Source organism: Coptis chinensis, chromosome 1, assembly GCF_015680905.1.
Source record: "Coptis chinensis isolate HL-2020 chromosome 1, ASM1568090v1, whole genome shotgun sequence".
NCBI lineage: Eukaryota > Viridiplantae > Streptophyta > Magnoliopsida > Ranunculales > Ranunculaceae > Coptis > Coptis chinensis.
Window position 1 is genome coordinate 10,045,372 of NC_141456.1, and position 22,467 is coordinate 10,067,838.

Sequence of the window (22,467 nt, forward strand, 5' to 3'; positions counted from 1 at the left end):
AATTTATGATAACTTGAATTGTCTAACAATGGCAAACACATTGGGTGGAGAAATTGCTGCTGAAAGGAATTGCACAAGGGATGAATGCGAGCATGTGTTGTGGAGGGAAAAACTAAATTAGACTCAGCTACTGCACCCAAACAAGTAAGCAGTAGCCACCAAATTATTAACTGTAATAGATCCTTAAGCATATAAATCCACAGCTGTGAGCAGATCAGATCGGTCTTTATTGTCTGGTATACCACATAGGTCAATCTCATCCTTAATACCAACAACCAACCACAAACACTTAGAGCCATAGCTAGAGAGCATAAGATATCACATGTGCTACTTGCATATCCTATTATGTTATTAATAGAAAATATAAAAGAATGAAACTCAAGAATAAACCATAAGATCAGGTAGTTTACGTACCAAATGCATTGCCGAGATCTTTCCCATCTCCAAACAAACTGGCACATATAATCATGAGGATGTAATTAACTTCAGGAGAGTAAACCTCCCCTTCTTTGTACGTAGAAGTACGCACCAGCTTAACACGAGTGAAATAATCCAGCACAACTGATTGTTTGATCATAGAAAATGTGGCTGATATCAATGCCTGGCTTGCAACGTACAGTTGCTGCCAGTGTGGCAACAATGAACATTGGTCAGTAGAGGGTAGAAACTTGTAAACAGCATAATCGTGAATTCGTGATCATTGGGGTGCTTGATTAGATATGTCTTCTACCCGGCATATGTTAGGATCAATGAAGGATATATTGTGAACAGAAAGGCCATCTGTTGCGCTGTTGGGGCAAATGGTGAAGATGCAATAAGTTCCGACAGAATAACATGAAATACCATAAACTCTGCAAGAAATTCACTTTACCTGAATTGAGTGCTTACTAAAATGACCAAGATCTGCCAACAGTCCTTGAGAATCTAATCCAAAAAACAAGCAATATCATTGTTGCAAGTATTCAAATACGACATTGGGGGGGAGGGGGGCGTTATCGTATTACTTGGCAGACAATAACAGTGTCCTAGGTAATGATAAACTTCAGATAATACATGAAATAATATCTTCCCTCCACAACCTTCCTTCCCATTTCTCATGAAGAAATGAAATGTACGATGTAATGTGGTGATAAATGCTATAACTATTCATGGGTACATAAATAATGTATAATGCTATAGATCCCCACCACTGGAGTAGTTAAGGTCCAGGCACCATGACTGAAGAGAAAAAGGAAACTCACTCTTGAAGTGCCGAACTTTTGAAGCAGAAACAAAGCGATCAGAACTACTGCAGAAAGGGCTTCAACAAGAGCTGAAAAGTTTGCAATTCAAATTGGAAAAATGAAATATAAACTCCCGTAGCAGGATTAAGATCTCTTCGAGAAAAAGAAAATGAAAATAATATAGAAGTTGCAGTCCACTATTTGGAAAGAAAGTCTCTTTGATGCTGTCATAATCCCAAAATTTGTTTATCTATTCTTGTATTTTCTAAGACTTTCCCGCTCTCTTCACTTTCATTTTTGCATGATAATTCAATCTAATTCCTCATACCAGAACAAACATAGTTTTGCATCAAGTACTTCCATTTACAAACTAAAGGAAACGGTTCTCTTATTCCTTTTATTCCATCTATTACAGATAACACTGTAAAAGAGAAGCTAAGGGATGACACCCTATTATTAGTTGCAATTGGGGATCCATAAGCATCAAAAGATGAAAAGACCGAAATTCATCCAAATGTCATAATTAACATTCATAATATGAGCTTAAAAAAGACCCAGTATCTATTCATTTACTTATTAGCTAACATCATTACTATTATTAATTTGTTCTTATGAGTCTTTAGGCAATAAGTCAATTGACCAAAGTCCCCAAACCAAATCTCTGCTGAGGAAAAAGGAATCAAATGAGTAAACAGAAACCTAAAGCCGAGAGCCCGAGACAAGTAGACAACATTAAATAATCCTCAATACATTTTATTAATTAGTACTAAACAGAATGTTCCATTAAAATCCATTAAAGAATACAAACTGGGTAATTTAGTCAAAAAATTCCAAAACAACAAATAAAGATTAGAAAAACAAATGAGACAAACAGGAGTACAGGACCATACAGACCAAAATAATAATGATAATAATAATAATAAAAATAATAATAATAATAATAAGTGGGCATCACAGACGCTAGCAATTTGTACATGCGTTTGCGTATCGATCAAAAAAAAAAATGAAAGTTATTGGTCTAGATCATCACATTATATGCGATTAGGACCATGATATCAATTTAATTTTGTTATGTAGCGGAGTTAGTTCTAAGAGTGAGATAGAGTGTTGATGCAGTGAAGGACAATAGGATCACAACTATTTACATGGGCTTTTAATGTTACTTGTGCCTTTCCATTTAAACTACTTGCTATTAAGAAGATGAACATGCACAAAAGTCAGTGAACAGGAAACAACTCAAACAAGATTAGAACTTTGCAAGAAACTAATCTAAACACAACATACCCATCAAACAATACAGAGTGAAATAATCAAAACAGCGTTACAATTGACAGAAAGAGAATAGTTTCCAAGCTGAGAACTTACATTGGTGGTATCTTCACTCCAATGGAAGGAGTGAAAGTGGTGCGTGTGGTTGTGATTGTTGTTGCCTTGAACAACGATTTCAGACAATGGAATCGGTGAGTTAGATGTAGTAGTAACTAGTGAGTTGGTTATCCAAAAAAAAAAAAAAAAAAAGTGTCTATGCACGTACGTTATTTTACTCCGCACACTAGTCTTTCTTTGAAGAATGTGCAGGAGTGAAGAAGTTGAGACGATGAAGAACCGAGTCACTTTCTCTTTTGGTAACTAAGAACAGGGTGACTTGGTGACTAGTAATAGTAGTAAACGTAAAGGAAACAGAAGCCACATATGTTGTTCGTGTGCTGTACTGCTGTGTGACAGCGTTGGGCCTTTGGAATTGGAGATTCTGGTCGAGTACCCTGTTAGTTATTTATGAGTGCTTCTTAACGTGCATCACGTTGAGTAGACTCAAATGGAATGAGCGCAATTTGTTGCTTTTGATTTGGGATTTGGGTTTTTGTGAAAATTTTAGCCGCTCAAATTTTTTTTTTTTTTGTGCATTATATCCTCAGCCCTTGGTTTGAGTGGATGAAGGGTGTGGATTGGCGCAGATTGAGTGCATTTGACTTTTGGCGCATCGAAGAAAATGTCGTTGTTTATAGGATCTTTTTAGTGGGTTTGTTTATCCAAAAAAAAAAATCTTTAGTGGGTCTACACCCTATTGTCTACACACTAGTATTTGCCCGTGCCATACGGCACAGATACGCGCATCTTTAGTGCGAAGGCGAGGAGCGATGACGGCGGTCGGAATGAGGCAAAAAAGTGATGGAGCATCTCATTAGTTTTTTTGGAGAAGAAAACAAAATAAGGGATCTTATAAGCCTGTTTGAGCTCACTAAAACTACATACCACCAGATAATCTCACATTCGTCCACGTCATAAGCCCATAAAACAGGGTTAGAGGCTTAAAACCGTAGGATTGAGGCCCTACAGGCCCCCCACTTTCCTTATTTGTTATATAGATTTTCCCTTTTACATTTTAAATCATTGGTAATTACAAATTTATTAGGATAAATAGTCAAAAAGGATAGCGAACTTTACCCAAAATTTCAATCGAGATAATATACGTTTTTTTTTCCCGTTAATTAGGGTAACGAACTTAACGAATTGGTCAGGGGAAGCCGTCAACACGTCGTTCAAGCGCATACGTGGCAGTTTAATTTCACATTATATTTTCATGGGACAAAACTGAAAATGACATAATTTCGAAATAACAAATCAAAACCCCACTCTCCTTTCAAAAACACTCTCAAAGACAATAATTGACTTTTGTCCGAAAAAGACAATAGTGCCCCGGTATGCACAGGTGTCGGTGCATACCACCTCTTGGTATGCGAGGTATGCACAGACGTCTGTGCATACCAAACATCACAGAGAAAATTGTATGCACAAGTGTCATTGCATACCACCTCTTAGTATGCGAGGTATGCACAGACGTCAATGCTGTTGGGGTTTATACCAATATCAATCGATTCCCCCGCTACACAGATAACTTGTATTTGAACACAATTCAACTTCAGACAAATTCTAAATATCAACTACAATCTATACTAACATGCCAAACTCGCTAAACAACTATTAACAATAAATAATAATGTAAAGCAGTAAAAGCAAACCATAACACAAAGATTTACCGTGGTTCGGCCAATGGTGCCTACCATACTTCCACAAGAGCTAGTTCTTTATAAAGTAAGAAGGAAGATTATAATCTCTCCTTTCAGTCTCTCATCTTACTAGGTCACTCTTATCTCTTTACAGAGTTGTCTCTCTGTAAAGGTTATCTCTCAATCTTGATAGCTTTCAAGATTGGGTTTTCTCTGACTTTTGTGCTGCCTCTCGTGTGTTTGGTTTTGCCAAAAACCCAAACATATAAGCCAAAATTCGCGGTTCCGAAAAATAGAATTCTGCCAAAATAGGCATGGGCGCGGGGCGCGCTCGGAATTGTGTTGGCCTTGGACAATGTCCAGGCGATTGGGTGCAGGGTGCGCTTGGGTCAAGACCAATCGGAGCACGGGTCGCACTTAAACTTCTCTAAGCAGAAATCAACTCCTTTTCTCTCCTCATGTGAGGTATAACGCCAACAAATACATACCACATATCACAAAGAAAATGGTATGCACAAGTGTCAGTGCATACCACCTCTTAGTATGTGAAGTGAAATGACAGACGACGTCGATACCACACATCACAAAATGGTATGGGTGCATGCCGTGTCGATTACATACCACCTCTTGGTATGTGAAGTAAGCATAGACGCAAGTGTCAGTACATACCACCTCTTGGTATATGAAGTAAGCATAGACGTTAGTGCATACTAAACATAGATCGAAGGGTTAAAAAAATAAAAAATAAAAAATAAAAAATAAAAAATCCAATCAAATCAAATCTTTCCTTATTATTAATAATTAAAACGTGAAATCTGATTTTTCTAGTCGTTATAAGCCAAAAAATATTCTTAACAATGGTTTCAAAATCCAACTGTCCTAGACTACGATTAAAATTGGAAATTGTGCATTTTGGCTTATTTTTTGAATTAGTGAGGCCCTCTCAAAATTAATTGATTCGGAATTTCCCCCACTTTCACACTTGATCTAACGGCTCATGTCAAAAATTATTTGGTGGCTTCCAAATTAAAAAATGGAGGTCTGAAGTCATGCCACTAGTAACACTGTGTTAGCTCAATGAGTTAACCGGTTTTAACTTCTAACTCAAAATTTGTCAACTCGATGTTAGACATCTCTACCCATGACAACTGAACCAGGTTTATCGAAAAAAAAAGGTTTCAATCCATTAGTCATTAGTGGACCTGGAATTGGTCCAAACAAGTAGTTACACCAAGCAATACTCTTGGAAATGGAGAAGTGCCAATTATTGGAAAAACAACTTTCAATTCTAGTAAGTTTCTTGTTCTCTACTGATAAAGTTGATAATTGTCGGCTTGTGGCACCATACCCATGAACGATGACAATCCTTTTCGTTGAAGCTCATGGGTAATAAGTAGTAACAATCCTTGAAGCTCATGGGTATGTTAGCAAGAGTAACCATGTTAACAGATGAGTGAGTGATTGAACAAATCAAAGAAGCCAAATTGGGAAACTAGCCCATGTACTGTTTCTTTGAATTGGTTGAAATTTATGGATATTAAATTTGGACAATGGTGGTGCCGGCATCGGCAATTGGGGTGGTGGGGGAGATGGTGGTGGGTGAATATTAAGAAGATGATGATATGATGAAGAAGATAACTGTTGCGCCATTGGATTGGTACAATAAGAGGGACGATCCAAATTATGCCATGTGTCACTAGTTAAATGGTTTTTTGCAATCTTAGCCATTGATCTATTATTTAAGGGTTGTTAAGATGGGGCCATCTGTCAGATTTAAAATGAGAAAGTGGGGTATTTTGAATTAGTTAATTTTGTAGGGAATATAATTAATACTAAATCTACAATGCGCAGAGCTTCAAATGCATCCCAATGAGCACAGATCTAGACCACACATCTATCATCTTATAGCATAAAGATGAGAAAATATACTAAGGATGAAACCGACCGGCATAAAACTGGATGAAATTTTGTTTAGGTTACCATTATTCTGTAACAATAAACTCGTGCCCAGACTCCTCTCCCCAGTCTCTATTGACAAATAGGCTTGCTTGCATTTTCCTTTTCTTGGTACTATCCAATCTAACGAAGATAATATTGAACTTATAACCTAAACACAAATACACACAAAGACACAAAGCTTATCTTTGAGGCCTTCAACACGCTAGCTTTGGATTTCTGTGGATGGAAGGATTATGACATCCTATGGCAAAAAATGTACGAACTGCTCTTCCTCATGATGGAAGGAGGTATATCTTTTACTTGAACCCTGGTTGAAATAATAGTTGAGACTTATATTATCAAGTGTTGCAAGTTATTATTTTTCTCTTGTATGATGTTAATTAATATCAGAAAATTATTACTTGCCCTTTGTAAGAGGTTTAACAATATGTTTGCCATGTTACAGAAAATTATCACGATTCATGGATACTAAGTGACACAATGTGTTTAACTTTTGATGTTTTAATTTACAGATGTATGTAGGAAAATTATTCACCTCTTTAGCATTGATTCTAATTGTTTTTTCAGGATGGATTGACGTCGCTATTGCCAAAAGTAGTTGATCTCATTGCTGGTCAAGATATGATGCATGTGGTATTGTGGATGGGCGTGGTTATGTTGCTGCTTTGGCCCTTGGGGCTCAGGGCATCGGACTTGGCACTAGGTGAGCGGTATAATGGTTCTTTTTCACAGAAGCTAAGGTAACAACACTGTAATGAAAGTTGTTCTATCTGTGAAGGAGATGTTTATAGTAAAAAGTTAGAGTGATAAAAGTCCTCGTTCCAGAAACTATGTATAGAACGACACTTAGGTTTCATAGCCAGGTTCTGATTTCATTTTTTTTTATTTACACACTTATCATTTAAACTACTTCAGTTTTTTGCTTTTTAGGAAGCTATCGTGCGACCAGTGTCCAGGTTCCAACATAGACATGCAGTCTTTAAACTGGTGTGCCAGAAAAGATATGATCTTACCTTAGAATTTGTTCCGTTATTTACAGATTTGTCGCAACTGAGGAAAGCTATGCCCATCCAACATACAAGAGGAAGTTGGTTGAACTAGATAAAACTGAATATACCGATATATTTGGCCGTGTAAGGTGGCCTGATGTTCCACAGAGGGTCCTTCAGACCCCTTTCTTAACTGACTTGAGGCTTCTTCCAGATCATGAAAATGAGGCAAACCAACCAATCATTGGCCATACTACGATACATAGAAGGGTTGGCTTCTCCTAACTTTGTGTACCGTTCTAATGAAATATTTAATATTTTCAACAAGTTGTTATATTTTGGCTTGCATATGTTTTTTTTTTTTTTTATGTAACTTCATTTAATTACACAGAGATGCAACACATATGATTGCAAGTACTATTCTATTCTATTCTGTTTCCAATATTTCTGAATGGGAACCTCTTTTCTCCCAAGACTGTTGGTTATACACAGAGGTAACAAGATCTATTTATGTGATTGTTTGATCATGGTTTTCAGATTGTCACATTGTTATTGTCATATATGTTCGTATAACCTTTTTTTATTAAAGGATGCTTTTCCCCTACTTACCTTGTGCTCTTGTTCTGCGGTCTTTCTTTTGTCATGTTTCATGGTTATCGTATGGTTATCGTGCAAACAATATGTTCATGATGCTAAATTTGGAAATTAATTTAAGCTGTGACTGATTCAGGCATGTTCTTTGTTGTATACTTATTTTTCCTAGCAGGTCTCCTTAACTTACATTTGACTGTACTCTTTTAAGTTTTTATACATATGCTTCTTCAAATCTGAAACAGAGAGTGATTATATGACTTAGGAATACAAAATTGATATAAATGAAGAATGAAACATAAGCAAAATATGTATCTTGGGGATTGAAGAGGAGGTGTAGAGCAAACAAGCAGGTGGAAAGAGTCTTAGAAGTCTGTTGCAGAGTATACGGTTGTGCAAAATCGTCTACCCCCTTGTTAAATTAAAGTTCACCTTCACACCTTGCCTGCCTGCTTTAAGCCTTTACTCATAGTTTTAGAACTAAATGTGGCTGGGTATGTTTTGATGTACGTAGTGGGTACTGCTAATGATTTGATTTGTTTCTCCCCTGAAAATCATGATTATGAACCGGCACCTTATTATATCTGCAATCCCATCACAAGAGATTACTTAATCCCCCCCTACATCTTTCGCTTATAAATCTTAGTCAAAATTATTTTAGAGGTTCGATAGTGAATTATTAGATTCCCTTGTTCTTAATTTTCTATGAGCTTCATAGAGGTCTCAAATGTGCAAAGTCGAACTCCTATATTTTGAAGCTGTAGTGACATCAATATTTCTCAAACCGCACTGGAACTGTGGAAGAACCAATGAAGCATATAACAAGCTTACAACTTTACAAGGTTGAAGAAATTCTAGTCACTAACCCTTAGGTTTGCTAATCATATACCATCGAATTATTGTTTATGTATCCCAAAAGCAGTGTTCAATATGTGGTAGGTAAAACCTTAGTAGTTGATTGTGAGTCCTATAAAACTGACCAAATAGATCAAAGGAAGGTATTTGCCTGTTGCTTGATGACAGGCTTGTTACTTGGAAAGACTTGGTTATCAACTAGGACATGGTTGTACTTTCTATCATGCGTCGCAACCAAGATGAAAATTGTTTGGTCTTGCTTTATTTTTAGAGTAGGATGGGATAGTGGGGAGTCTTCCTTGTTTAACAGCACACCAAAAAGAGAGGATGACGACCTTTCTTGAAATGAGTTTAAAAATGAAAACTATTTTTTTACCCAACTTGATTAGATTCTCTATTCTATCGGGAGTGATGTAGCTAATCTCCATCTTTGTTTCTAGTGCTTGGGATCGAACCCCTGCCTATGGTACCTTCCCCTCCACTCTAGATGGCAATCGAAAACTTTAGAACTTTAAAAACTATTTACTTCTCAGGATTGAAGAGGAGGTGGCGAGCTGACAAGTAGGTGGAAGAAACTTAGAATTCTAGCAGTGTATAGGTTTGTGGAAAATCTGAAATGAAATAGTCCACCACCATTTTGTTAATGCCCACTCCTCCTCCCTACTTTAGACTTTAGAGTGTCATAGTCCTTTAGTATGTTAGGGCTATCTTTGTTGTTTATACTTTGCATCTGGGGTCCCCATTGCCTGTACTCTTTTTTGATGTATGAATAAAAGTCTTATTGATCAATTAAAAATCATAGATAAAACTCAAATACAATTATTAGAATAAAATATTTTTCTTCTAGTAGTATACATTTATTTCAAGTTAAAATACATATACAATGGCCAAACTTAGTCCTTCTAGTTATAGTCAGTTATATGTAATTTACTGTAAGGTGGTTGTGAGCATCATTATGTGAAGATACAGAAGTTCAAACGAGATCATACTCTCGTAGTCTCGTTCATGTACAAAAGTGTTACTAGATAATAGTTCTTCAAGACTTAGAGAGTTAGAGATGCATGCTCATATTGATCGTGTTCCTTCTCATCCTCTTTAACACCAATTATTACTTGGAATTCAGCCCCCTGAGGTTACGCTATATATCCCCATCTTATTTTGTCATCCATGTGACTTCTCAGTTGACATAATTTGTAACTTACACACTTTCTTGTCCATCTGTAGGGAGCGTCACTAAATGAGGCATTTAACCTCTACAGCATTTGCTAACCAGTTAAGCTTCTCATCTTCTTCTTGCTTGACAAAGGCATTCATTTTTGTTTATATCTATCTGATTGTTTCTCTTTTTCTTGGTTTATCTATGAGCAGTAACGCCACATGCATATTCAGGATCTTGTCATGGCCGAGAAGCTACTCATGAAGCATATCGATGCTCCTGGAAGATGGTTACAGGAGAGGCATCGGCGTCTTCTGCTCAACAAGTTCTGTGGGAGGTACTTCAGGGACAAAAACCTCCACCGCTTTATCATCTACGATGAGCAGATCCAGGACAAGTACGAACACAACCGAAGACTTATGAATCCTGTCACCACTGCTATTCAGCAAGCCATCCATGGACTCTCTTACACCGTGAATGGGAAGGCAGATGTGAGACGCCTCATGTTTGAGGTATTTGACTTCGAGCAAATTCAGCCAAAAGAAGTGTGAAGTTGGTTTGTTATCAATGAATTGGTTCACATGTACTAGGCGAACACAAGTCTCTGTTGTTGCACATTCAGTTCAAATGACAGCTTTTATTGCAATTCTGGATTGTGGCTCTAGACAATCCTCTATTGATGGATGAAAGCTGGTCTAAAATCTTTGGAAGTGTTTTAAGTGATGTTCATTAGGATAAACTCAAGTTTTAGGAGACACTTCTCGTCAATCGTCATGGTCTATATATTGTACCGATGTCAACATGTATTTAATGTCCTTCACTATACAGTTGTATCTTCAGCTAAGCTATTTGCCATTTCTAACGTAGACATGGTGTTAACCAATGTATTTCATTGTAAAATTCGTCTGGCATTATATATGTCCTGGTGTGTTAAATTTAGCATTAACAGAATTGGCAGGTCCAGAAACTTTTGCTTGTGGTTCTGGTTGATGAAGTTATGTGGAATTGTGTACTGTGCTTCCAATTCGAATTCTCACATCAGTTCTTATAGCTTCAACCATTTTATCCATTATCATTCCTTAAACTCACCTACCTATAATTGAACGACCTGGTTATATACTAAAAGCGGTTTCCACTAGACAGTAAAATGGTCCTCCTCCTTGTTTAGTTTTGACTTTTGACTGCGTACCCATCAAATTTTTGGCCACGGGCGACTACATGGTATTGTGCAACAGAATCCATACGTCAATGCAAAATTGCAAAGCCTCTGTGAGCACTATAAGAAACATTAGGAGGGCGATCAGAAATTCGAGGTTAATTCAGATATTAAGAAAATTGCTAATCGCATCCCGCTCTTGATTTGTCATTCGGGAAAGGAATTGCATAAAGATTTCAAAAATCTTGTGTTTCTCTTTCCACCAACGCCTGGACAACAAAAGAGTGCTGAAATACAACTATCAACTATTGGACAAGTATCACTCCTGAAAAACAAAAAACTCAGAAGTTGGCTAGTAGACAAATGAGGCTGCATCAAGCAGAAACCAAACAGAGCAAGATGAATATGATAAATTTGGCTGATGATTCATAAGCAGGATTTAACATTAGACCATGATTGATAAAAAGATCTAGATCTAGAGTGGCAACCAATTTTTGAAAGGAAAGACCAAAATGGAAATGGTTTTGAGTCCATGGTCCGCAAAAATTTTAGGAAAGGAAAGGAAAGAAAAAAAAACAAATACAAACTAAATAAACAAGTGGTCCATTTCCCATGGCTTTTTGTTGTTTGTTCCAAGTTAAGCACATTGGTCAGACAAATCCCAACAACTAACATATAAGTTTTAAGAGTTCACCTCTTCTACAAGCTGCAAGTTAGAGCTGGAAACCGTACAGTATACAACCAACTTTTGTCCAAAACAACATCAATACATATACAACAAAAACAGACTGCATGTTTACCTGTGGATTTGCCCCGTTACCCACATTTCGGATGAAGTGCAATTTTCAATTTTGTTTCAGTTTATCGGAATTTTCAAAGTTTCAAAACTTCAAAAATATTCGATAATTTATTTTCGCGGCTTCCCCACACACACCACGTCCAAACCCACGATCCGCACACACCACGTCCAAACCCCACGATCACCATGTTCCCCCCTCCACTTTCGAATGGATCTCCACTGCACATTCTCTATTTCCACTCCATTTATTACCTCCCCTCCCAATTAGAGACATCAACCAGTCAACAGTTGTTTTCTGTTTCTTTTCAGCTCGCGTGTCAACACTAAAAGGTAATATTTTCTATGTTCTATATGTTTTATGCTTTAGTTCTTCATGTTTAGTTAATGAACACCTGTTATCAATTATTCTCTGCAATTATTTTGATATTCATGCATGTAAGACCATAGCATATTACCCAAAAATGTAATCTAGTTCTGTAAGTGGTTTTATATGTTGTAGTCTCTAGTCTGGGAACTGATCTTATGTCAATGAACCCTTGGGAATTCACTGCCCTGTACAGTAATGATGTTATGCTGAATCTTGTTCCTTTTAGTTATTGATTTGAGAGAATGTGAGTAGGACTCTTGTAATTTGTTTAAAGAGAGCCTTTATTTATGTTTACATACTGTCTCACTTTTAAACAAGTCCTGAATTTATATTTGGATGGAAGGTTGTTTTCAGTAAGCATGATTTGAGACTAGAAAAGCTTACCAGATATCAAGCAACTCAGTGCAGTGTATGTTTGTCCCTGACATAACTAATCTATTCTAAGAGTGAAAGATAGACTATACTTAGCTCACTATTCCCGTGAAAATTTCAATAAGGTATGAAAATAGAGTAACTAGTTAACTATTTTACAGTGCTAAAAATTCGCTAGATAGTATATGCAATGCTGATATTGTCCTAGGCCTAAATGTTTCTTTATTTATTTTTTCTCTTAGATTTCCAAGTTCCAATGGATCGACTAGAGGAGGAGGTGGCTGGTCTGAAGATGAATTTGTATGCAATAAAAGAGTACCTTGATGAGGCTTTTATTGGCATAGTGTCTCATATCAACAATATTGAGAAAAGAATTCAATTGATTAAAGAAAAACAGAAATTTGCAAATGATGCACATATTATAGATCAAGGTGCTAGCGATGCTTCACCCGTTACTCTTGGACTGATGAAGGAGGCAATGAAAAGAAAAGAGAAGGTAAATTCGTGTAAAGGTTTTTATGATTAAGTAGGAATTAATAAAGTAAAAAATTGTTGAATAGTGAGATGTTTTTTGTAGGTAGAGTATCTCGGGGATGTTGAAATACCTTCCTATACTCATTGCTACTTTCACTATATGGATAAAGTTCCAGAAGTTGTGAGGCCATTCACTTTGGATATTAAAGAATCAATGGGAGATGGAACTGGTGGTTTTATAGCCTTGGCTTTAGCATTGGGTTATCGTAAAGAGAATTGGATAAAAGTACAAGCAGATCTGTTGGTAGAGTTGAGTTGCTTTAAGCAAGAGTATGTAAAGATGTTCAGTGTTCATGGGTTTAAAAATTGTGTGGAGAACCTTTCAAAATCTGGTACGAATGAATTTATGAAGATGCCCTGGTCGGGTTATCTTGCAGCTTGAAGTATCATACTGCCGTTGTCTTTTTTTCAAAGGCAAAGTCCGTCACATTTCTCCCACTGAGATCAGCTATCCCTAAAAATGTCCCTAATGTTATAAGTATTGGGCTTGTCGAGAACAAAATGTTAAAGCTCAAGCTCAAAACAAACTATCCGATGCCAGAAATTGCGAAACTCTGGTTTGACTATCATTATCCTACTAACGGTGATTGGGAAACGTATTTTCAACCACGCTTTGATGCATACAAGAAGGTTGTTGGTACAATTCCTGAATCCCGAGGGAAAAAGCGTGGTAGTGGTGGAGTTTGATGGACTGGATAGGAGCAATTTTACTTCCTTGTTTTGGTTTCTTAAGACTTATTTCGTTGGTGTAGAGAAGTTTCTAGTTTATGTTATCTTTATTTCAACTAGGTGTTTGGACAAATAGTCCTCTTTAGTGGTCTTTCATTAGAGTCAATAAGTACAATATTATATGCTTTTGAATTTGAGTTATTTTGTTTGTTTATATATAGTCCTTCTTTAGTGTTGATGTATTAGAACCCTGTTTTCCTTGTTACTATATTTTCTACAGGTTGTTGCCTGCTATCATTCCTCCTGTTTCTACAGGTACATTGTAATTGAGCCACCATTACTCGCTAGCACTGCAGCATAGGAGTCTACCTCCAATCAAATCCTAATCCAATTGCATTCCACACCTTTCTCAACGCATGTATAAGGCTAAGACTTGACTGGCCGGAGGCGTACTATAGGAAAGGAGTTGCATGGGCTACACTAAAAGTGAGTGAATTTTCTTAATCTTTCCATCATCCTTGAAAATATGTGCTCATATCTCAACTGGGGATTTGCTAATCTATACTGCGGAAGTGCAGAAATTCAACTTGGCACCAAATGCATTCTCTGAGGGTTTGAGGCGGGATCCTGAAGACAAAGAACTCCAAATTGCTTCTAGGTCTTACACACAGAACATTTTCTTTCAATCTACTTTATTGTATGTGACCCTTTTGCATACATCACTTGGAATCCTTACTAACTAATTATATAAGTCTAGGATCACAGTATGGATTCTGTTCCTTCTATCCAATCTGTACATATTATGCCCATCCAGGCAGTACTTATGTCAGAAAACACAGATTACGGACCTCGTCATTCATGTTGAATTTTTTAACCTTCTGGTTAACCTTGATTCAGGGAACCAGAAATACGATTTCCTGGATGTGCGGCAGAAGTTCAGAGAAGGGGCTTCTGTAAAAGAAGATTTAAAAGTTGGTGAAAGTTTAGATCTAAGTACCATTTGCATGAAAAATATTTACTGAGTTGCGCATTCTTCCTTGCATTTATGCAGAACTATTCAGCCGGGAGTTCTGCTACAGTTTTATACATCAAGAATTGTGCGAAAGACGTGATTATTGATGACTTCTACTTCATATTTGGTATGCTGTTACAACTTTAAAGCAAGTTCAATTTGTCTCACGTGGATCTGATGTTGTAACCTTTTGTCATACAAATTTCGGTAGTTTCTCATGTACATGATTTATGATCATAGTTAGAGGGATAGAACTAATGGAAATAGTGCTCGTTTTCTATGCTTTTTGCTTCGGGGGGGGGGAGGGTGAGGGTGTGTTTCTGCTGGTTTCTGACACATCATATGTCGCAGGTTCACTCTTTGGAACTCTTGAGGCAGCTAAATCGGGTCTAAGTATTAAGTTGATGCAGGTGAGATCACTATATGATGCATTCTGATTTCTCTTGAATGTTATCCGCTTTATCTCTTAGTATCTCTCCGACTGGGCTTGTAGAATGGCACTATAGGATTTATGTAATTGAGATAAGGGTGGCTAATGAGACGCTTTGCCCTTTCCATTAGAATTCTTAACAATCTCATTGCTCCATTTATATTGGTCACTATTTGCATGGCATCAATTCTTCTTGGTAAGCCATTTGGCTGTTTGCATTCAACTTTGGTTATTGTTTGTCCATGGGTCTTTTTCTCTGAAAACGGAAGCAAGTATTTTGGAGAAAGAGAAGTCACTCAGAGTTTTTGTTTCTTGGTATTTTTCTCAATTACTCTTATGGTGGTTTCCTCTTCCCATGGTTTCATTATTATACAAGCTTTAGTATAAACTCTTTCTTTTGAGAGGATTCCACATCTCTTAATCTTTTCTCTAGTATATACTTTCAGACTGCATGTACGATCACATTTTATTTGCTTTCATAGGAAGGGACTTCTTTGTGACATTTTATATTTGGTGCCTTTCAGTAACCTCAGTGAGGACACCCAGACAGATGATTGATGCTCTTAATGCAGAGGGGCCTGATATCGATATCATACTTGTCGAAGTTGACCTTCCGGTAACCAAAGGCTTAATAAAGCTGTTAAAGTACATTATGCGTGACGAATAATTACGGCGGTTGTTGTGAAGTGCTTGAAACTTGGAGCAGCTGATTATCTTGTTAAGCCATTACGCACCAATGAGCTATTGAACTTATGGACTCACATGCGGAGAAGGCGGAAAATGGTTGGTTTTTTCAACCATGTGATTTTTATTTTATTTTTTGACGTTCGGTTGGGTCTTTCTGCTTCTGTGTACTGTTTGGTTTTTGAAAAAGAACGGGAATGTACAGGCTCTGCCAGTTGACCTCGTGTTGTCTGCTAATCACATACTGTTTTGTTTTTGAATTATGACTTTGATATGGTAGCGTCGGACCCCAGTGATGCCAATACCAACAGCACAACTGTATTCTCAGATGACACAGATGAGAAGTTCCGCAGAAGCACCATTCTTGAAAATAGCATTTTGAATAATCGAGAGGTTGAGGTAAGAATGATTTGCATATGAATTTTCAAAATAATTAGGCAGTCCAGAGGTGTATATCAGATATGTTTCCAGGATTTGTTAATTTAGGCAGTCCAGAGGTGAATATCAGAACTTTCTCTTAGTTAGTTTAAGCACTAAGCAAGTGTGTTGTTATTTTGTACCTCCTCTGGATGAAACACTCTTGAATATTGTTGAGGAGGACAAAGCAGCGAAGGTCTATGTAAGAGCTCCCAAATTTTAATATAGGTTGGGGTCACCTTATTGGTTAAGCTCCAAAAGACAAGGGTGCAAAGTGTGAAGTCCAATCATTGGTTAAGCTGAATTTAAAATTGCTTAGTAAGGATAAACGGCTAGGTATGTGCTATTTGTTTTGATGGATTCTTTATTTTTTGCTATATCCCTACATGTTTGTTTACCTTTTAATTGTAGTTAGTTATGTTGCACTTGCATTGTCACTGAAATTTACTCCTTTGGTTTAGGTAAAGTCTATCTAACAACGACATGAACACGTGCGTCAGTGTCCAACACACTGACTTACATTAACATGACAAAATGACAAGAAATTTCTAAAGTTAAGACGGGCTTCTGTGCATTAGAAGGGCTGAAGGGGACTTAATTGTCCCCAAACTGTAAGGAATAGATTCGTGAACCATGTAGATATTGTTTTACCATCTAATTCATCTTCACACCCCTCTTGTCATTATGCCATTGATTGACCTTTTAAAATTACTTTGTGTTTTGTCATTATGTGTGTGTGTTGCCTGTTTTAGTTGGGGATGGACTTGATTTTTCAGAATTGAATCTAACATTTTCATCATAAAATGTGTTGCATCTGTAGGTGTTGATGGATTCAAGGAAGTTGCAAGGCTTGCAACTCATACCGTTCTGGCAGCATGTGGATTAGAACATAAGAAATCCATTGTCCGCCCCTTTCCTGACTCAGTATGCATACATAATAATCAAACCAAGCAGCTTCATATGTCGAATCTAATGCCAAGTTCCTGTAGAGAATGCTTTTATGCCTTTGTAAAGGATACAGTCAAAGCTGTCTTGTCTGAACAAAAGTTCTAGTCTAGCAAGGTGTTAGAAGATGAGAGGTGGTGGCTCTAGGCAGAGTAAATTGCCTTTCTTACTGCTAAATATGAACTGAGATGAAACTTTATAGAGATTCGTTAGTGGCTTCTTGTCATGCCCCAAAACACTCTTGATTTTACCGATTAGAGGCACACTTTGCAGTCCCTTTCTTGTTTTGGCACCTTTTGAATGAGCGCCTTCAGTGTGGGTTACCAATGTGATGCCCAACTGAGAGCCCGTGCTTGTTGCAGTGAGGAGTTATTATGGTGAAATACATGTACATCCTCATCTTTGTTTGATAGGCTGTTCTTATTTCTCACAGAAGGGACTTACTCTTCAGTCCATCCAGAAGGCATTTGTGTTTTTGATGCTGGAGAGTTTACCTGGGTGCTGGTGTTTGATTCTGAATATGCTGAAGCAAATTGGAACTCAAGTTGTGAGGATTGTTAATTAGAGCTGGTCGCGGGCAAAATGAAGTTAAAGAATGTTGGCAAGCATAAAGTGTTAGGTAGATGTTTGAAGTGTAATGGTGTATTGCTGTTTTGTTTTAGTTTTAAACTATTTTGATTCTTGACCTTATAGTTGCTTTAGGGGTATCCATTTTTGCTGTATGTAAATAGAATTTTGGAGCACGGAATTTATCCGATTTTTGTGCAAATAGAATTGTATTAGTTAAAATTCATTCACTCGGGGAGAGACTCATTTTGAAATGAATATCTACTAATCTTTTGACTAATTAGTATTGTATTAGATAAACACTAGTTTTTGTGCCCGTTCAACTAACGGGGACTGTTTTTATACAATTGATTTGATTTTTTTTTAATATTTTTTGAATTATTCTGTATAAAAAAAGTTTTAACTATTTGTAGAAAGGGCATTGAGGCATAATAATATAGTATTAATAAAAGAAAAAAAATAGCTCAACAAACATAATTAATTTGATTTATGACCAAACCACTGATAAATCCTAAAATTTAAAAGTAGAATCTATCTTTCTTTCATGCACAAATCAAAATTGGAAAAGTCATTGAACTCAAAATTTAACTATTGACACTTTTTAATTGATTATATTTTGACATCCAATAATTTGTTGTCCCTAATTTACACTCATGAAAAAAGAATTATTTATATTTTTAAATTACATAAATCAGCACCCTTCACAGAACGGGTACCGTTTTCATAAAATTGATTTTTTTTTTAATTCATTTTGAATTATTCTGTACCAAAAAGTTTTAGCTATAGAATATTGTAATGATTCAAATTTGGATGAAAAGACAAATACTACAACCCTACATGGGTTATAGTATTAATAAAAGAAATAATAGCTTAACAAACATAATTAATTTTTGATATAATTGATTTGATTTTTTTTAATAATTTTTGAATTATTATGTACCAAAAAGTTTTAACTATAGAATATTGTAATAATTCAAATTTTGATGAAAACACAAATACGACAACATAGTATTAATAAATGAAAAAATAGTTCAACAAACATAATTAATTTGATTTATGACCGAACCACTAACAAATCCTAGAATTTAGAAGTAGAATCCGTAAAACTTGTGCAACATGTGATATCATCGATTTTTTTTAAAGGTTGTGTATAATTTTTTTTTTTTTTTTTTTTTTTTTAAAACTTGTAAGAGCATAGTCAATTAGTAATTAGCAACATTTAGTAATTTTTAAATTTTGAATATTGTAAGAGACAATGAAGTCAAGTAATTCCATAACAAATAGCATAGACTCATATAAGAAAGGAAATTAAAACACATAATGATCACCTAAGCTATATTGATAAGGTGAAATCAAAATCAAAATTTTTACCTTCGGTTCAAGCATTAAAGGCACCTTAGTCCCCACCGTAGCAGCATTTTTTATCAAAATATTTTAATGATTCAAATTTTGATCAAAATGAATTTGTTTTTGAAATATTCAATGTGCCCCATATTTTTTGTTGTCCTTGATAGCGAATGATTTAAATTTCCAAATTTTAGTTAAGAAAATAATATATTTTCCAAAGTTGAATTGATTTTTTTAAACTCATTCAATGTGGTCGGGCTTGTTTTGTTAAAACCCATTCAGTTTTCGATTTCGCGCTAATTATTCTTTGAGATTAGTTAAATGTTGTTGCATCCAATTTCCGCTTTTCCATTAATTATTTTTTGAGGTTAGTTCCATGCATTTTCATCTAGTTTTTTTTTTTTTTTCTCGTTAATTATTTTTTGAGGTTAGTTCGATGTTCCCATTAATTGTTCTTTGAGGTTAGTTCGATGCGTTTGCATTCAATTTTTGATTTCTTGTTAATTGTTCTTTGAGGTTAGTTCGATGCATTTGCATTCAGTTTTCAATTTCCGTTAATTACTCTTTGAGGTTAATTCAAAGCGTTGCATCCAGTTTCCAATTTTCCGTTAATTATTCTTTGAGGTTAGTTTGATGCATTTGCATTCAATTTTCAATTTTCCATTAATTGTTCTTTGAGGTTAGTTCATTTGCATTCAGTTTTTGATTTTCTGTTAATTATTCTTTGAGATTAGTTCAATGCATTTACATTTAGTTTTTTATTTTCCGTTAATTACTTTTTGAGGTTAATTCAAAGCGGTTGCATCCATTTTCCAATTTCCCGTTAATTATTCTTTAAGGTTAGTTTGATCTATTTGCATTCAATTTTTTATTTTATGTTAATTATTCTTTGAGGTTAGTTCATTTGCATTCAATTTTTTATTTTTTGTTAATTATTCTTTGAGATTAGTTCAATGCATTTACATTCAATTTTTTATTTTCCGTTAATTACTCTTTGAGTTTTTTTTTGAAATAATTACTCTTTGAGGTTAATTCAAAGCAGTTGCATCCAACCGTTAATTATTCTTTGAAGTTAGTTCATTGCAGTTGCATCCAGTTTCCAATTTCCTGTTAATTGTTCTTTGAGGTTAGTTCAATGCATTTGCATCCAATTTATAATTTATCGTTAATTATCTAAGGTGGTGTGTAATACAAACTTCTATTGATCCTTCTGTAGTGTTCATAAGAGACAGGAAATAAAATAAGCTCAAAACTTAAATCAAACAGATCTTTGTAACGACTCATGAGAAAGGAGAACATGTAACAAATGGTTTAAAGTTGTGTCGAATTGATCTTGTTCTCCAAGGCTTGACTATCTTATTACCTCAAAAAGTGAGTTGGATAGCTATTAGCCCCCAAAAAAAGTTGACTACCATGCACAGTACCTTCATGGATTCGAACCACCATCCTTTGAGATGTGTTTCCATACTCAAGTGCTCTTCCATATATTGAGCTAAAGTTTTACTTTAATATAACAAAGTTAAGAAAAGTATTACTCGGCTAATTCACGACAACAATATATAGACTAAGAACCTCAACAAAACAAAACCATATAAACACAACATTGCACTTATTTACTTTGTTTTAAGAGGAAATAAAGAAAGGAAAAACATTATTTGTTTTTTTATCTTAATTTTTCAGACATGGATGCTAGCTTCAGTTGTGGCATGTGGAGAAATATAGTGAATTCAAACACACGTGTAAACTAAAACAACTAAGAATAAGAAAATGCAGCCATTTGTTAAGCAATCCTATTGAATGAGATGTCTCCAAGATTCAGTTTATCTCACCAATAAAATTCACGTGATCAAAATTTCAATCTCAACCCAATTATGAAAATTACATAGAGGACATAGGTTATGTAAGAGCAATTGCTGAACTTACCAAATATAAACTGAAGTAATAGGATTTTAACTAAAAACGAAGATTGAGAAATATCTAACCATTAACAGTGTTACAGTGATATAGTCATGTAAGTGTTGCATGTAATGAAAACCAAAAGAAATATATTCAAAGCTAAAGAAAAATAGGGAATTGAGAAGGCGACTTCCCCTGATTTATTGTAATATTTCTTATTTTCCTCCTGAATTTTAAATTGGAGTAAAATTGACATGGACACCCTTAGAGTAAATCCCTGTTAAAGCTAGCCAAAGTTCAAGCAAAGACTACCATATAAAAAGTTTAATACCTACTAATGTACCATAATGGCAAAAAAGAAAGAATGAAGAAAAAAAAATATATATTTCCTATGAATATTATGCCCTATTCAAGTCAAGCTCATGATGAATACTATTTCAAGCATTAATAAATATGATATATATATATATATATATAACTCTTTTGACGTGTCGATGGTCTTTAGTACGTATTTGATTATATCTTAGATAGCTGTAAGTGATGTTGGATAGTTGAGATTGTGTTCTGAATTATTGCTACAATCTGAAACATAAAAGCTAACAATTAAGTGCTTGGGAAGAAACAAATGAATTTCGGTTGCCAAATGGAAAACTAAACTGCAAATCAATTTGAATTATCCATAAGTAATGCATATGTCAGAGTAATTAGAAAGTAAATTTTTTCCATCCCAATTCAATTTCAATCTATACTCGGTTTCTTCTATAATAATCATTCAATGCAAGCCTAAAAGGTAATTTGATGCTCGAAAGTTGAATATGATGTATTGATGCCTTCACGGAAGGATTATATAGCCGCTAAATTATTAGTTGAACATGGTAATGATTGTATTGATAAATTCACCGAGTGAATTGCAGGGGAGAAATTTTAGGGGAGTATTCTTACAGCAAGTTAATAATTCAAAAGGAATTTTCTAACCAATGAAAACTATCTCATGCAACCAAACATATCGTTCATAAAATCAAACACTTGTCAGAATTATAAATCACTAATAATATTGTTTGCATACGAATCATATCCTTTTCATGAAGTGGTTGTGTTCAGAGCATATTTGGCTGAATGCTATTTAATAAAAACAATGAGAGTGGTTTCAATCAAAGAATAAGAAGGCAATATAACTGTGGTTAAAACATAAATCAATTCAAACATTTTATTAGTACTTAAAAAAAACTGAAAAACAAATATATTTACCTCAGTTGAAGCCGTATTGACAACCTTGCTCCACTTTTTGGTAAAATACTAAAATTCAACATAAATTGTTTTAAGTTCTAGCGGTTACACATAAGAAATAAAAAATTCCAAATATTAAAATAAACCATATGCATGATAAGCTCTAATATATTAGGTTTAGACGTCTGTTGTATTTTTAAGCATGCCTGTTCAGACTTCCAATTAAAAAGCTACATCAACAAAAATAAAATAAAATAGATATAT

At 35.3% G+C, this 22,467-nt stretch overlaps 1 protein-coding gene and 1 pseudogene across 2 annotated transcripts; both read left to right on the forward strand.

The window, feature by feature from the left end:
- Positions 1-6,792: 6,792 nt before the first annotated feature.
- On the forward strand, positions 6,793-10,720 carry LOC147522003 (ribonuclease III domain-containing protein RNC1, chloroplastic pseudogene; annotated as a pseudogene). Its single transcript, XR_015199322.1, has 3 exons — positions 6,793-6,893; positions 7,230-7,449; positions 10,015-10,720. The product of XR_015199322.1 is annotated as a ribonuclease III domain-containing protein RNC1, chloroplastic pseudogene (transcript).
- Positions 10,721-11,856: 1,136 nt separating this feature from the next.
- On the forward strand, positions 11,857-18,013 carry LOC147522004 (uncharacterized). The gene is made up of 10 exons (XM_086590320.1): positions 11,857-12,066; positions 12,718-12,971; positions 13,053-14,164; positions 14,257-14,336; positions 14,576-14,649; positions 14,730-14,817; positions 15,042-15,100; positions 15,645-15,903; positions 16,085-16,203; positions 16,683-18,013. Exons 2-3 carry the CDS (start codon positions 12,732-12,734, stop codon positions 13,389-13,391), a joined length of 579 nt encoding a protein of 192 aa, XP_086446446.1. The 5' UTR covers positions 11,857-12,066; positions 12,718-12,731; the 3' UTR covers positions 13,392-14,164; positions 14,257-14,336; positions 14,576-14,649; positions 14,730-14,817; positions 15,042-15,100; positions 15,645-15,903; positions 16,085-16,203; positions 16,683-18,013.
- Positions 18,014-22,467: the final 4,454 nt, after the last annotated feature.